At 37.7% G+C, this 15,795-nt stretch overlaps 1 protein-coding gene across 12 annotated transcripts in view; it reads right to left on the reverse strand.

Annotated features, from left to right (window-relative positions):
- The window catches only part of PXK (PX domain containing serine/threonine kinase like), a 53,228-nt gene that overhangs the window by 26,569 nt on the left and 10,864 nt on the right, over nucleotides 1–15,795 (reverse strand). For all 12 annotated transcript variants that reach the window (XM_060684296.2, XM_060684294.2, XM_087883755.1 and 9 more), the window contains exons 2-5: nucleotides 10,894–10,944; nucleotides 7,123–7,170; nucleotides 1,793–1,979; nucleotides 662–739 (exon numbers count right to left, since the gene is read on the reverse strand). In XM_060684296.2, the coding sequence (XP_060540279.2) occupies nucleotides 662–739; nucleotides 1,793–1,979; nucleotides 7,123–7,170; nucleotides 10,894–10,944 (364 nt within the window). The remainder of the gene's footprint in view (nucleotides 1–661; nucleotides 740–1,792; nucleotides 1,980–7,122; nucleotides 7,171–10,893; nucleotides 10,945–15,795) is intronic.

Raw genomic sequence — 15,795 nt, forward strand, 5'->3', positions numbered from 1 at the left:
GGATGCTGCAATGATTGTAAGTGTGAAAAACAGTCATAAGTCACTTTTTTCAGTGCAGCTGTAACTTTGAATGGTCACTAAATGAACTGTTGTAAGTCAAGGACTACTTGTAGTAGTAGCATTCAAAAAACATATTAATTTTTTTCGGATTGTACAATTCAACAAGGCACATTCCAAAATAAAAAGGAGAACTGCTGTTTTAAAATGCGGTGCAAAGCTTAACATTCAGTAACATAGTATGTGATAAGGATCCAGTCAACACTTGGCATTTCCAGTTACTAGGATTTTAAGACCGGAAAGACCCTTTGACTTAAGGTCCAAGCAAGAAACAAAAAATGCAGCAATTTGTAAATATTTGTTTTATAGATCAGGACTCTGCTTGGTGGGAGTAGGGAGAAAAGATAATTAGGGAATTTAAATCCTTTGTCCCCTGCTGAAGCTGGTAGAGTGGAGTCCACACAGTAGGGATCTATAAGATAAATAGAATGACAGCAGAATCTTGATTCTGACAGTCAGGAACTGCATTGCTCCCTATGTTTGCTTACAAAACAATCTACGATACAACACAAAACACAATAACGAGGTGGACAGAGCAACAACATATTCTGATGTCTGTGATGTATAACGAATGATATATATCTAATAAAACTAATGTCCTTACCAATATCTTTTAACGGTTCTACCACTTCCCACTTTGGTTCCGACCGAAAAAACATTGAAACGTGCTGTAAGGCAATTTCTGCAGAGAGAAAGATTGCAAAGATGTTATATCAATATTGACAAATGCCTACAGTAAAGTTCATTTCAACTTTAAAATTGTATCTGTGTGTCAACATTCAACAATAAGTTATCTCCAGGTTGGCTGATAAAGGTTAAACTAAAATTGGAAAGTATATCTACAAACAACATGATATAGGAGGAATTTTCAAACAATATGGATGAAGGCATCATAACATATCTTTCCAACTTCATCAATACAAAATACTAGAAAATGCATGTATAATTTGTGTGGCCAAAAAAACCCCCTGGATTTTGTACATAGGCATGTATGAGATCTCAAGAAAATATTTGTATATTTCTTATATTCTTATATTTCTTGTATTTCTGTAAGGCAACACATATTTTCTATCATGCTGGTTCAGTGAATTAATAAGTACATAAGGGCTTCCCCCCGGCCATCCAGGCTAAGAAGTGAGAGAGAAGTAAGTAAATTGAGAGACATATTTACAGATATACAGAATCCAGGCCCAGAAAATCCTGCATGAGATACAGCAAGATATTCTACAACAGTTTCCAATTGTTATTTTTTGAAAGGAAGACACATTAAAATCAAATGCGAAGTTAACATCTCATCTGCTTGGAATATATGATATTCACTGAATTTCCTTTAGTATGATTTGCCAGCATTCAGTAACGATAACATTCCATGAATAAACACTGAAGCCAGAATCACAAGGGAGTCCAGGAAATTCAAAAGCTACGGGCAGCATTCCACTCTCAGGTCATCCTACTGCGTTCAGGTGTTTCATCTTTGAACATGAAAGAAATGCTCAGTGGGGGAGAAATCCTTGAGCTGTGAAATGCTTTAATAAAATAGACCAACAAGGACATTACGTTTATAGTGCTGGCAATTCCACGAACTGACATATTTTCACTTCATTAGTTTCAGATATGCAGAGAACTATTGCTAAAGTCATGCACTCTTTCGGAGAAGAGAGAGGAAATATGTGAAATCTGCGCTATTTGAAATATTTGATTTTTCAATAAATAATTTTCAAAATTGTCTCCTTACCAGTGTAATTAATAGAATAGTTGTTTGGATCCAAAAATTTTTTTACTAGTTCACAGTTGGATAGGATATGATTCGAAGTAATCACATTGAGATAGTTCTGAAGACCCTTCTGTCTTTCAGCAATGAATTCACGGTCCATATTTCCAATCAATTTTTTGGGAGGAAGAGGTAGGCTAAGAGCAGAAATCTTAAAAAGAAGAACAGGCCTAATGAAAACTACTAGTACAAAATACCTTCATTACATCTGCAGTAAAAAATGCAACCAATATCGCATCTTACAAAAGTATTGACTGGATTCACACACTGCAAAAACCATATGATGGTTTGTTGATTTACTGCAATACACTAACATAGTTTTTCTGGTGGTTTCTACCATTTCCCCGAAAATAAGACATCCCCCGATAATAAGCCCAATTGGACTTTTGAGCGCATGCGCTAAAATAAGCCTCCCCAAAAATATTTAAACGCAGAGCTGGAAATCAGGTAAGACGGCAAGAAGAGCCCCATCTTGCTCCACATGCCCCGAAATAATAAGACCTTCCCGAAAATAAGGCCAAGCGCTTATTTTGGGGTTCAAAAAATACAAGACAGGGTCTTATTTTCGGGGAAACACGGAAGCTTAAATGTAAGTTAGGCCTCTGTGGCTTGTTCAATGAACCAAACTTACAGCAAATCATGGCTTCAAACATGTTATCATGATTACCAAGGATGTTGGTTTCTATAAGAAGCTATACTGATAGTCCTTAACTTATGGTTTAGTACAATGGCACTGAAAAAAGTGACTTATGACTGTCTATCATACTTATGACCATTGCAGCATCCCCATGGTCACATGATCAACATTTGAATGATTGGCAAGTGGTTCATATTTATGATGGCTGCAGTATCCCGGGGTCATATAATCACCTTTTGTGACATTCTGACAAGTAAAGTCAATGGAAAAGCCAGATTAGTTTAACAATTGTGTTACTAGCCTAACAAGTACAATGATTCGCTTAACAATTGTGGCAAGAAAAGTCATAAAATGAAGCAAAATTCACTTAACATCTTATCTCGCTTAGCAACAGAAATGTGGGGCTCAATTGTGGTTGTAAATCAAGGACTATCAACAGGTCTAACCATCTTAGCAATAGTGAAGGATGCTGAGAATTGTAGTTCAGCAACATAAGAGGGTCAAACACTCTCACTTGCCCCACAAAGAATAAAGGCTTCCAATTAAAGGTTTATATTAATTCATTAACAATAAAATGGCAGTTTTAGTAACAAAGCAAAGTTATATTCCTAAATATACTCTGATGGTTCTATGTCACCAGAACAAACTACATCATGTAAGCAGTATGGCAACTTTTGGTCAAAGTCTTGGTTTTTGGGGAAGAAAAAACTAGAATGAAGATAGACTGTGCATCTCAGCATTCTCTATTTCTTTAGCAGAAACTATAGAAAAACTTTCAAAAGTATTTCCCTGTCAGAGTTTGACTCATTCTTTCATATTAAGAGGAAACATTTAAAGATCTTAGAACTCCTAGTTCTAGGAACAATGATTTACATTGTGACGTACTTCTATCATCGTTAACTCATCTGCCTTTTTAGCTCTTTTTTTGACTCCAAGTCATTATATACATTAAAGTAATTCAGAGAACATCATAGCAGTTAAAGATGTAGATGTGATTACTGAATTAAATTAAACATGTGAAATAACTCTACTGAAGCCTAAGGTTTGGCAAAGGGAATAATTTTGTACACTGTAGAGAAGAAATTTACAATCCAGATGTTACAGACCAGATTCAAAAGATGTGCTCTTTATCAATTTTAGAAATATAGAGATATATTAAAAATGAAAAGATGGAGCAGTGGGTACTGTAGGCTACTTCTGCTGATCACCGTCTACCAGCAGTTTGGCAGATAGAATCTCACCAGGCTCAAGGTTGACTCAGCCTTCCATCCTTCCGAGGTCGGTAAAATGAGGACCCAGATTGTTGGGGGCAATAGGCTGACTCTATAAACTGCTTAGAGAGGGCTGTAAAGCACTATGAAGTTGTATATAAGTCGAAGTGCTAATACTATTGCTATTATACATAGTATAACTGTTATAATATACTAAAGAATTGATTCTATATTAATTAGTTCTATGCTAATAGAAATAAAAATGGATCTATATTTTATGGTTCCTTTTTTAGTAGTGTACTGTTTTGGTTTGTTTATATTTTTGTTGTTACATTCCTCCAAATTTTTAATAAATCTACATTTAAAAACCACTTAACACTTCAAGTTTCAAGTTTATTAGATTTCTATACCGCCCTTCTCCCGAAGGACTCAGGGTGGTGTACAGCCATATTAAAACACATAGATTTATAAAATTTAAAACCAAATTAAAATCAATATATAAAATTGGCCCGCAGATTTAAAACACACATACACCCATAATAAAATTCATATTAGGCCAGTCCAGCTTGCTGGAACAGGAGAGTCTTAAGGGCGTGGCAAAAAGTACGCAGGTCGGGGCTAAGACGGAGCTCTAGGGGCAGCTCATTCCAGAGGGCTGATGCCCCCACAGAGAAGGCTCTCCCCCTAGGTGTCGCCAGTCGACATTGTTTGGCCGACGGCACCCTGAGGAGCCCCTCTCTGTGGGAGCGTATTGGCCGGTGGGAGGTTGTTGATGGCAGAAGGCGGTCTCATATATAACCCGGTCCTAAGCCATGGAGCGCTTTAAAGGTGGTGACCAACACCTTGAATCACACCTGGAAGACCACTGGGAGCCAGTGCAGCTCGCGCAGGAGGGGTGTTATGTGGGCGCGCCGATTCGCACCCATAACCACCCGCACGGCCACATTCTGGACCAGTTGGAGCCTCCGAGTGCTCTTTAAGGGGAGCCCCATGTAGAGAGCATTGCAATAGTCAAGACAGGACGTGACAAGGGCATGAGTGACCGTACGCAGGGCATCCCGGTCCAGAAATGGACGCAACTGGTGCATCAGGCGAACCTGATAGAAAGCTCCCCTGGCCACGGCCGTCATATGATCTCCCAAAGACAGCCGTGCATCCAGGAGAACACCCAAGTTGCGAGCCCTCTCTGTGAGGGCCAGGATCTCGACCCCAATAGTCAGCGATGGAGCCAGCTGACTATACCAGGATGCCGGAAGCCACAGCCACTCGGTCTTGGAAGGGTTGAGCTTGAGCTTGTTTCTCCCCATCCAGATCCGCACGGCCTCTTAAGTCATTCGTTGTGATAAAACATGGGAAATAACTAGCACATAACAAAAAATTAATATTTATGACGGGATGGACGTTTTTTTGATATTGATATAAAAAAAGGTATCTTCAAGATGCAAAGGATTTGGGGGGGGGGAATTAGGGTATTTTGGGGTCCCAAGGAACACTTCATTTTCAGAAACAGCAATTTCTTTTCAAAAACAAAGAAAGAAAAGAAAAAGGATAAAAAAACCACCCAGATTATCAGTTCATACAGAAACAGGAAGGAAAGTTCAGAACTTTTGTGAGCACAGCAGAACTGTTTCTTCCCTTTATCTGAGGAATGTTTTTTTTACAGAAAGTCTCACTGAACTGATTCATTCTCAGGAAAGGAAATCATACATTTGATTAATGCATTTCAACAGTTTTGAAATAACAAGAAATTCTGCTGAAGCTAGCTGAGGAAATGCTTTATATTTCTGTTATATTTATCTAAGTCTAAACAAAGCTGGAATGATTAACTTCCAGGATGCCTGTGTTGGTCAGAAAAAGCAGGATTGTACTGCAGAGACAGGATTCAGAGCCATCACTACATATCCCACAGGAGAATCTATTAATATATTAAATATATGCTATCATGTCCGCTGTGTGTTACACAAAAAAGTGGTGTAGCAATAATTACCAAGCCGGACATGCAATTGCAGTACTATTGTGAAAGAGCATAATTATCCTTGGACTTAGGAACAATCTAAAAAACAAACTGTACTCAGTGTTGGAGGAAGTTATTTTAAAAGAAATTGTTTACTGATGCCAATGCAGAAAAAATATTGATTTCTAGAATAGTACATCTAGTGTCTTACTCATTCATTACAACCAAAGAGGAAGGTGGCAGGATAAAAAAAAAAAAATTCTTCTCTCTTGTTGAAATTTTCACCTTCCCATGGAAACAATGAATTTAAGTCAGTCAGTCAGTTCCAGAAGTGACATAAATTATATTAAATTTCTAGTCCTGTAGATTTATCTTGTTACTTGAAAGCCATTACTGTCAGAATAGCGTAAGCAACAAATGACCTGCCACCACTATGAAAAGACATGCCTGGAGATGAAAGCCTCCAATATCTAATGATCTTTCAGATTCCCACCATAACAATATAAAATTGCTTATATATAATCTTTCACTTTTATATTTGCGATATATTTCTTATACTGTTCATCAACAGAGTTCTTTGATGCTTCACACATTAGACCTGAAAAATATATCCTTCTTTGAAATTCAACATATTTTTAGTCCAGCACACGCTGAGAATGGACACAGACTAGTAATGTGCATTTCCACTAGTGTGTATAGCACGGTCAGTGAATGAAACCACATTAACACAATTCTTCCGCTATTAGTATCTGACAAAGCACGAGTAGCAGCAAGGGAATTGTTGAAAATAACTATAATGTAGCTACCAACTTCCTTCTTCTGCCTGTAAACTACTAGACACTTTAATATACAGCCTCTCTCTGGTATTTTCCCACACACACTAAAAGAAACCAGTGTCCTGGAAAGTAAAAACACACAATCACTACAGTGTTTAAAAAGCAAAAGGACACTATTTCACTGCACAATAAATGGCACCATTCAGAAAGGCCTTTCAAAATTGATAAAATGGTTCTCTACACTGCATGTCAGGACTTCATATTAAAAGATCAATATGACATTTGCTTTTGTAGAAGTGAATGAGAGGAGCCTTTAAGTTAAATTATTGAGTGTCAACACTTGCAACTTTCCCACATTCAGATTTTGCTCTTCCGTAATCACTTATAGATTGTTCTAATATCTATTGCCCGGCTTAATCACTGAACTAACATTCAGCTAGCCGCTTAGATTTCACATTTTGTTTTCAATTTTCTCAAACAGTTCTTGTCTCCCCAAAGTTAATCCTGATTATATAAATATCTGTTTTGAGATAATTTCAAAACAGATATTTAAAATGTATGCATGTTTACTTATTTAAAATGCAGATTTCTATCAGAAAATTTAATCCCAAATTAATGTAAAAACATCTGAGTGAACACAAACAAAACTGATACAGCTACCGTATACAAATCAAAAATTTAAAAACAAGTTTTACATAAAAAGAAAACTAATTTACCTGCAAAGTGTTATTCAGCAAATCAAAATCACTGTATCTTCGTATAATCTGCAAAATAACATTTTATTAGTTGGGTACAAATCATTCAAATACACTTTAAATCTCATCTAATGTGTAATCTTTCTGGAGTTGGGAAAAACAAAAACTGCTTTCTCCTCTACACAGAGCCCATAAGAGCAAAACTTATTTCAATTTAATTACACAAGGAATAATAGAGTGTAGACAAGGAAGTTTAATGGACTTGTGCTTGACTAATGACATGAATAATGAGTAATTATTCCTTTATAAAATTGGGTCTCTTCTGCCTGGAACAAAGGGAAGTAAGGGGCAGTATGATAAAGGTATTTAAATTTAGGTATGGTTGATATAGCAGACTTTTTCTTCATTCTCTCATACAGTACAGCTAAAACCTGAGGTCATTTAAACTAAAATGTAGGAATATTCAGGATCAATAGAAGGAAGAACTTGTTAATGCAATGGACAGTTAAACTGAGGAATTCACTGCCAGTAGTTGTGTTATCGTAGTTAATTTGGATAATATTAAAAGATGATTGGATAGGGTCCTGGTAGATTAGCAGTTATATACCACTTCACAGTGCTTTACAGTCCTCTCTAACTGGTTTACAGAGTCAGCCTATTGCTCCCAACAATCTGGGTCCTCATTTTACTGACCTCGGAAAGATGGAAGGCTGAGTCAACCTTGAGCCTGGTGAGGCCCGAACTGCCAAGCTGCTGGCAGCCGGTGATCAACAGAAGTGGCCTGCAGTACTGCATTCTAACCACTGCGCCACCGCGGCTCTTTAGATTAGATCAGTGGTTCCCAACATGGGGCCCAAGCCCCACAGGGGGGCAATTTGATTTTTAATGGGGGCGACTGGAATCTTGTTTAAACCAAGTTAATGGCCTTTTTGGCTTCCTCCACGTGAGGAGTCACTTTTTGCATAGTAAGAATTATATGTCATGGGGGGGGGGGGTGTCAGGATTTTAGAGATGCTTAGGTGGGGGATGGCCAAAAAAAGATTGGGAACCACTAGATTAGACTATCAATTTATTTATTTATTTATTTTATTCAATTTGTATACCGCCCTTCTCCTAGTGGACTCAGGGCGGTGCACAGCCAGAACTAAAACACATACCAATACAAAATTTAAAATTATTAAAAGAATTATATAACTTTGACCCAAATTTAAAACAATTCGAATTAAAACCCATTGACAATTTAAAAGCTAAAAAACTAAAAAAGACTAAAAAAGGGGGGGGGTTCACGCCAGCCCTGCTTGATGGAAAAGAAAAGTTTTCAGGGCACGGCGAAAGACCCGGAGATCCGATATCCTTCGTATCTCCAGGGGCAAATCACTCCAGAGGACAGGAGCTGCCACAGAGAAGGCCCTCCCCCTGGGGGTCACCAGCCGACATTGCCTGGCTGACGGCACCCTGAGGAGTCCCTCTCTGTGGGAGCGTACTGGTCGGTGGGAGGCTATCGGCAGCAGAAGGCAGTCCCGCAAATATATCAATGATTCCTGATATTAATACCGGTAGCTTTTTACTATCTTAAGAACCATAAGTAGCACGTGCCTGAAATCTTTTCTCCTGGGGAGGACTATCAAAAGAAAAATTTGGAAAATATCTGGCAACATTGAGACTTGTGACCTCTCAAATATATCTGGCCCTTCGCAAAGAACGCTAGACTAGCTGAGATTGTGATCTAATCCAGCAGGGCTCTTTATAGGTAATAAAAATATTTTTTCTTCTATGGAATCTGTGCCTCTGGAACAGCTAATATTTGCAAGGATGCTAATTAGCAGCACCCTCTGTCTTTCTGAAATGAAATATAGGACCAGCTTCTTAAAACAATATCAAAAACTTTGGCATTCTCACATATCACAGGCCTGCGTTTCAAAGGATGAAGCTATCGGGTCTGTCCCCCAAGGGTAATACATCTTTTCCTAACTCCATCTCCTCCTCTTATCAGCTATAAAACCATTTCTTCTTTGTATCTGTGTCAGTCAAGTATACTACATGTCTTTGATATGTCTATCATAAATAAGAATTATGCAGCCTTATAACTCTTGCTCAGGGCTGTTCTGGATGCAAGCGACCAGCGATTCATTATAACCTGCCAGCTTTAGAAATAATTTAAAAACAAGAGTTATTGGATCTTCTCCAATAGTTAACATTTCATGGATGAGTTTTTCACCACAAGAGAAAAACAACCGTTTTTAAAGATATTTGAAAAAGAGCAGAAGAAGAGAAAGATTATTAATGTTGCCTTTCTCCTATAGCAGCAAGTGAAAAGATCACCTGCTAACAGCACAGAGATTCCTATTCACTCCATGCTAGATTGATGAAACTCAGGTTCAGGTAGCACCAGCCTACTTTCTTCAAGGCAGACAATGCAAAGAATCTGGCTACTGTTCACATCCATTAGGTGAGTGAGAGGACTTTTATTTTAAATAAAACTTTTGGAAGGGCTCTTATTCTGCCATCATCTGCTGGTCCTGGTTCTATGCTTGCAGCCTACTGTAGTCTGGACTTCATAATTTAAGAGATGACAAGAATAATGAAATAATTGTCAGCTGGTCATGTCCTGGAGTTAGCTTCATTACTCTTTAAAATAGAGTATCCGTATTACTAGCAAACCACAGAAAAAAGATCCTATGAAAGTATAAGTTTAACACTAAGGAACAGAATTCAGTTTATCTCATATGCACTGGGGCCCTTATTCCAATTTCAAGATCAGGGGGAGGAGAATCTATACAGATAGTCCTCGATTTACAACAGGTGGTCACTTAACAACCACTGGAACTTACGATAGGCTTTTAAAACAGCTACTTACAACCTGTCACATTTCAGGCACTTGGCAACCGCCTCGCATTTACATTGGTTGCAATGTCATGCAATCATATGATCGTAATTTGTTTTCTGCTCTTTTGTGCCCATTGGATATACTGGATTCCAAGGGTATTATTCAGCAGGTTCTGACAGGTTCTGGAGAACCAGTAGTGGAAATTTTGAGTAGTTCAGAGAACCGGCAAATACCACTTCTGTCTGGCCTCAGAGTTGGGTGAGAATGGAGATTTTGCAATATCCTTCCCCCAGGAGTGGGGAGGAAATGGGGATTTTGCAGTATCCTTCCCATGGACTGGGGTGGGAATGGAAATTTTGCAGTATCCTTCCCCTGGACTGGGGTGGGAATGAAGATTTTGCAGTATCCTTCCCCTGCCATGCCCACCAAGCCACACCCACCAAGCCACGCCCACCAGCCATGCCCACAGAACCGGTAGTAAAAAAATTTGAATTCCACCACTGTTGGATTCGTTTAACAACCATGTGGTTTACTTAAAAAACATAGTGACTTTCTTAATGACCATTGTTAAAATCATCGTAAAATCAAATTTGGTCACATGATGCCTTGTTTTTATGACCACAATGACTAATGCCCAAACTCCAAGCTCCATTGTGGTACTAAGTCAAGGGTTACCTGTAATAGACTTCGGCTTTACTGGTCTTAATTACTTTAGAGTTACCTGAAAACTAGTGATGATTTAACATGAACCAACTGAGTTATGGCCAAAGAAGACTGAATGTGAGAAAGAGAAAGCAGAAATAATGAGGTAAAGCTCTGATCTTACCTAACAACTGCTTTCATTCAAAAATTATTTATACCAAATGATTTTTAAAAACCTGAAGTTATATAGTGAAAATACTGTATTATCCTAGTTCAGTTGAAAAAAATCTGTTATAATTTATATTAAGAATTCAGGGAGTTACCTGCCAGCTGTTTTCCATTGAAATCCCTCTTTGTACACGAATAATATATTCCTAGAAATTAGAACACAATTAACATATAACATGTTATATGATCTGTCAAATGAAATGCAGTACTGCTTTTAAAATAATTTCAGTATATGAATGGATTAAGACAAACAGGAACTTTTTAAAAGCGCTGAGCTTCGTATCTAGACTACTATATATTTTCCAATGTTAACATTAGAGCCCCATCTTGCAACCTACTCACTTCTCTGCACTAGTTTATTAGGGCATGTTTTATTTCATTCCTCCACTTGTTAATAATTTTTTTTTGACATCACAATGAATTGAACAGTTGCATCCCTCATTATAAAATGAAAATCCTATTCTACTTTTAGGATGGATAAGGCAATTCATGCCCCACAGGATCAACGTTACAGAGCTATTTACTTACCTAAACAGAGAAACAAAATGACCATGGTTAGGCAAAAAAGCAGTGGGAGCATGAATGTCTTCCGACTTCCTGCTGTCTTCCCCATTGAGTTTTCTTGTGGGAATCTGGCAGAGAACATTGGAAATTCCCTTCCCTACCCAACAGGCAGGGAAGTGATGGGAGGGAATGATGGATTGAGAGATTAGCTGGGAAATTGTCATGCAAGGTTGAAAATGAAGATGATGTGACCACAACAGTAGCCAATAGCACTGAAACAGCCACACCTTTCTGATAATTCTCTCTCCCAGGATCTATGGGGCCTGGATTTTGGACACATCTTGTAAATTAATCCATTTTGAGGTACCTTGGTTCAAAAATTGATGGGGGAAGGGGGTTCCTCCTAGAAATTTCACACCAATGGAATTAGGCAAGACATGTCTGCTAATTGGGATAAAATTATGATGCATGTAAACAAAATATTAAAATGCAAAAACATCACAATAACAATAAAGGTATGGAATATCAGGGTCATGCAGCATGTCAGTATGAAAGCTGAACCATCAGAAAGGCTGAGTGAAGCCAAATCGATGCTTCTGAATTGTAGTGCTAGAAAAACGTACTGAGAATAATTTGGACCACAAGGAGAATATTGTCACTGAGGTCACAAGGCTAAGTTTACAACAGCTCAAAGAAGCCGTTACTGGTAATCCTTGGTTAACAATGGGAACTGGGACTGGAAACTCCTTCACCAAGCAACACAGTCATAAGGCATGACATCGCCAATTGCAATAAAGTTACAACAGCAGTTCCAGCTGTAGTCGTAATGTGAATCATGACAATTACTAGGTGCAACATCATGTGATCCTTATTTGCAACTTCCTGCTGGCTTCTCCATCGACTTTGCTTTGTCAGAAGTCGACAGTGAAGGTCACAAATGGCAATGGTGTGACCACAGGATGCTGTGATGGCCGCAACAATGAGGACTGGCCATAAGTCTTCTCATTTATCACTATCATACGGTAACTTCAAACAGACTCTGAATGAATGCTTGTTATGCAAGGCCTATCTCTACTGAAAGGCAAACTTGGCAAACTGATATGCACTGTGTCAAAGGAGGAAGCAATTGTGTGACAACAATATCCAGATGGATGTTTCTCCCACTGTTTCTTAATACTGCATTCCTAATCCATTAAAAACAGGCAAATTTCAAGTAAAATGTACCAAGAATGTAACCTATACAACACATGAATATTATATCAAGTATTTATTTTGGATTTTACCTCACGTGACAATTCTACTTCAACATATACTCCTCCTTTACCTCTACTGGATGGACCACTACAGATAGTCCTAAACTTTCAACCACAACTGAGCCCAAAATTTCTGTTGTTAAGTGAGACATTTCTTAAGTGAGTTTTGCCCCATTTTATGACCGTTCTTGCCACAGTTGTTAAGTGAATCACCGCAGTTGTTTAAGTTAGTTGATAAGTTAGTTCCCCCATTGATTTTGCTAGTCAGAAGGTCACAAAAGGGACTTGCAATAAAGATAGCAGGACCCTGGGACACTGCAACCATCAGAAATATGAGGCAGTTGCCAAGCATTTGAATTTTGATCACATGACCAAGGGGATGATACAAAAGTTGTAAGTGTGAAAAACGGTCATAAGTCATTTTTTTCAGTGCCGTTGTAACTTTGAACAGTCACTAAATGAACTGTTGTAAATTGAGGACTATCTGTATTAGTATGAGAACGCCAATATTCCACAATACTAAAGACAAAAAGCATGGAAAACACCTTAACATTTCTGTATAATGTTAACATCCTATGAAATGTTTCTTCTGCCTTCTGCAGTAGAATATTTGCTTGCCAAAAGAATTATACTGTACATTTTAAACAGATAATTAAGCAAATAATAATTCATACTCTTCCTATCTATTTTTGAAGGGAAAATGTTACCGAAGATCTAATGATAATTTATGGTTCCATGTGACCTCAATATATTAATTTCTATTCATCTACTGAATAACCAACTCCACAAGACCCTGGGATACATGTAACATTAAAAACAATGTAAATAAGAATAATAAAAAATAATCTATGAGCACTTCAGTTAGTTGATCATGTGAAAGCACATTTTCTTCCCCATCACTGATTATAATAAAATGTTAATATTACAGAGAGATTAACTATCCAAAGAAATATTTCTGATTGCCATTCTTAAGAATCTTAAGTACTCATTTTCACACATACACATCCAAGAAAGCTGCTTCTGGCATTTTGAACAGATCTTTATCTGTAATCACCAACATGTGAAAGCAGAATGAAAAAGACATTTCAATGCATCAGTGGTGAAATGGGAAACTTACATAGGAAGCAAAAACAGCATTTTTCTATTAAAGGCACTACTAAAACTTGCAAAATTAGACTGTTCATCACTATTGGTCATCTGCTACATGACACTTAAAGCAGAGGTCTCTAACCTTGGCAACTTTAAGACTAGTGGACTTCAACTCCCAGAATTCCTCAGCCAGCTTTGCTTGTGGACTTCAACTCCTAGAAGCTTTGCTGTCTGAGGAATTCTGGGAGTTGAAATCCACAAGTCTTAAAGTTGCCAAGGTTGGAGACCTCTGACTTAAAGGACACAAGTAAATCTCAGCTCTCTATCTCCATTGCTCTCAGCTGTGAAAAAGAACTAAGTAAAGCACCAAATTCACAAAGAAATTTGAAAAACAAACTTACTACTACAATTCTGCCTGTAGTCAAGAACAAATAAGCAACGGAGAGCTGATGTGGACCGTAAAAAGCTAGCTACTTGTTATATTGCGTAAACTATAATCCCTGTATTAAATGATTAACATCTGTTGCTTCAATGTTCTGCTGTATACACAGACTTCTTATCAAACTTTTCCTATGATCCCTAGCAGAGAAAGTATTTTGCTGTCTACCATTGATAATTTAGGTTTTGCTCTACAAAAAAACACCTAGCCAATTACTTTGTTCCATGAGTAAAAAGCTTATATAGAACAGCAGACAGATGTTTCAGAAGAATCTTTTTCCCTTTTGTACGTAAAGATAATTGATATGTTCGGGTAGCTCAACAAGTAAAGCATATAATTGGGAAAGGGGCTAATAAATTGCATGACTTTATTTACAAGCAATTAACTGAATGAATAATTTACTGAGCCTAATAATATACATCTAAATAAAGCTGAGAAAGCCAAATAAAATAAGGAGCAATTAAAGGAGTACTGTAAGCCAGCAATCTGAGATTAGATCAGGACAAAAGCTTAGTACAAGTAAACCAATTTATCTTAGCTACACAAGAAAAGGAAAACTTTGTTATTTGCAAGTCATTTACAGGCCCTTATTTTAATATTCTCAAAACTAGATTGAGCTGCAACCCCCTAAGGGCATATTTCCCGACTCAGTACTGAAGCTAAACAGGTCTGGGACAGCTCAGCACCCAAATATGAAATTGCATAGAATCCCTGCCTTGGATTCCACAGAACAAAACAGAAATATAAATGAATAAATCATTCAGAGATGTAAACAAGCATAAATGTGGTCACGCATGACTAAGCCCAGCCTACTTTTGTCTTCTCTTCCAAAGTGCATGTAATCTTCTAGCTCCTCATATGATGCTAGCCTATTCCACTGCTCTCATGCAAGTCATTTGCTCACTGATCATATGATAAAAGCAGCCACGATCAAAGATCTGTTGTATTCATAAGAGAAGAGTATGACCGATACATTCATCAGAACACACAGAAACTACCAGATAATTGGTAACTGCATAGCATAACATACTGTAACATTTAGCTCTATTAGTTCATGGTGCTTACCGATAGACTGAAACGAAAGTTTCCTTTAATGTTCTGGCTGTTGTTTTAAAAATGGCTCATTTATGGAAATATTAGGGGATATTGTTTCCAATGCCCACACACTGAAAACACGTGTTTTTTTTCCCAGCAAACTCATATGATATTAGCTCTTTTAGGAACCTAATTTTCATATATTTAAAGTCAAGTTTATGGAAAACAAGGTAGTGAACTGACTGCTCAAGCTGGTTGTTAGAACAGCAAATTGGAATTGAACATTCATTTACAAGCCAAGTCTGTTTTCTGCAGGGCTATCAAAAATCAATTGTTTTATGAACGGTAAGGCAAATGCGTCAACATTTTTGATTTGGTGGCTGCTTCTGCAATTTTGAAAACATGCTGTGAACGTTCTCAGAAAGTATCTTGGAAGGCCTGCCTATTCACATCAGTTAAAAGCATGACCAGAATACAGACTAATGAGATATCTATCCCTCATCTCTTATAGATCCCCACAATCACTTTATTACTAGTGCTTATCTTCAGTTTTGTTTTTTTCTGGGCAGGTGGGCATTTTTTTCCACCAAAGTATTTGGTTATAACCACCTGATAAGGATGCTTATGAGGTCTAGGTGGGAGATCCACAGAAATGTTGTAAATACAGAGACAGGTAG

The sequence above is a fragment of the Pantherophis guttatus genome, chromosome 2 (genome assembly GCF_059756535.1).
Source record: "Pantherophis guttatus breed Tessera chromosome 2, ASM5975653v1, whole genome shotgun sequence".
Taxonomy (NCBI): Eukaryota; Metazoa; Chordata; class Lepidosauria; order Squamata; family Colubridae; genus Pantherophis; species Pantherophis guttatus.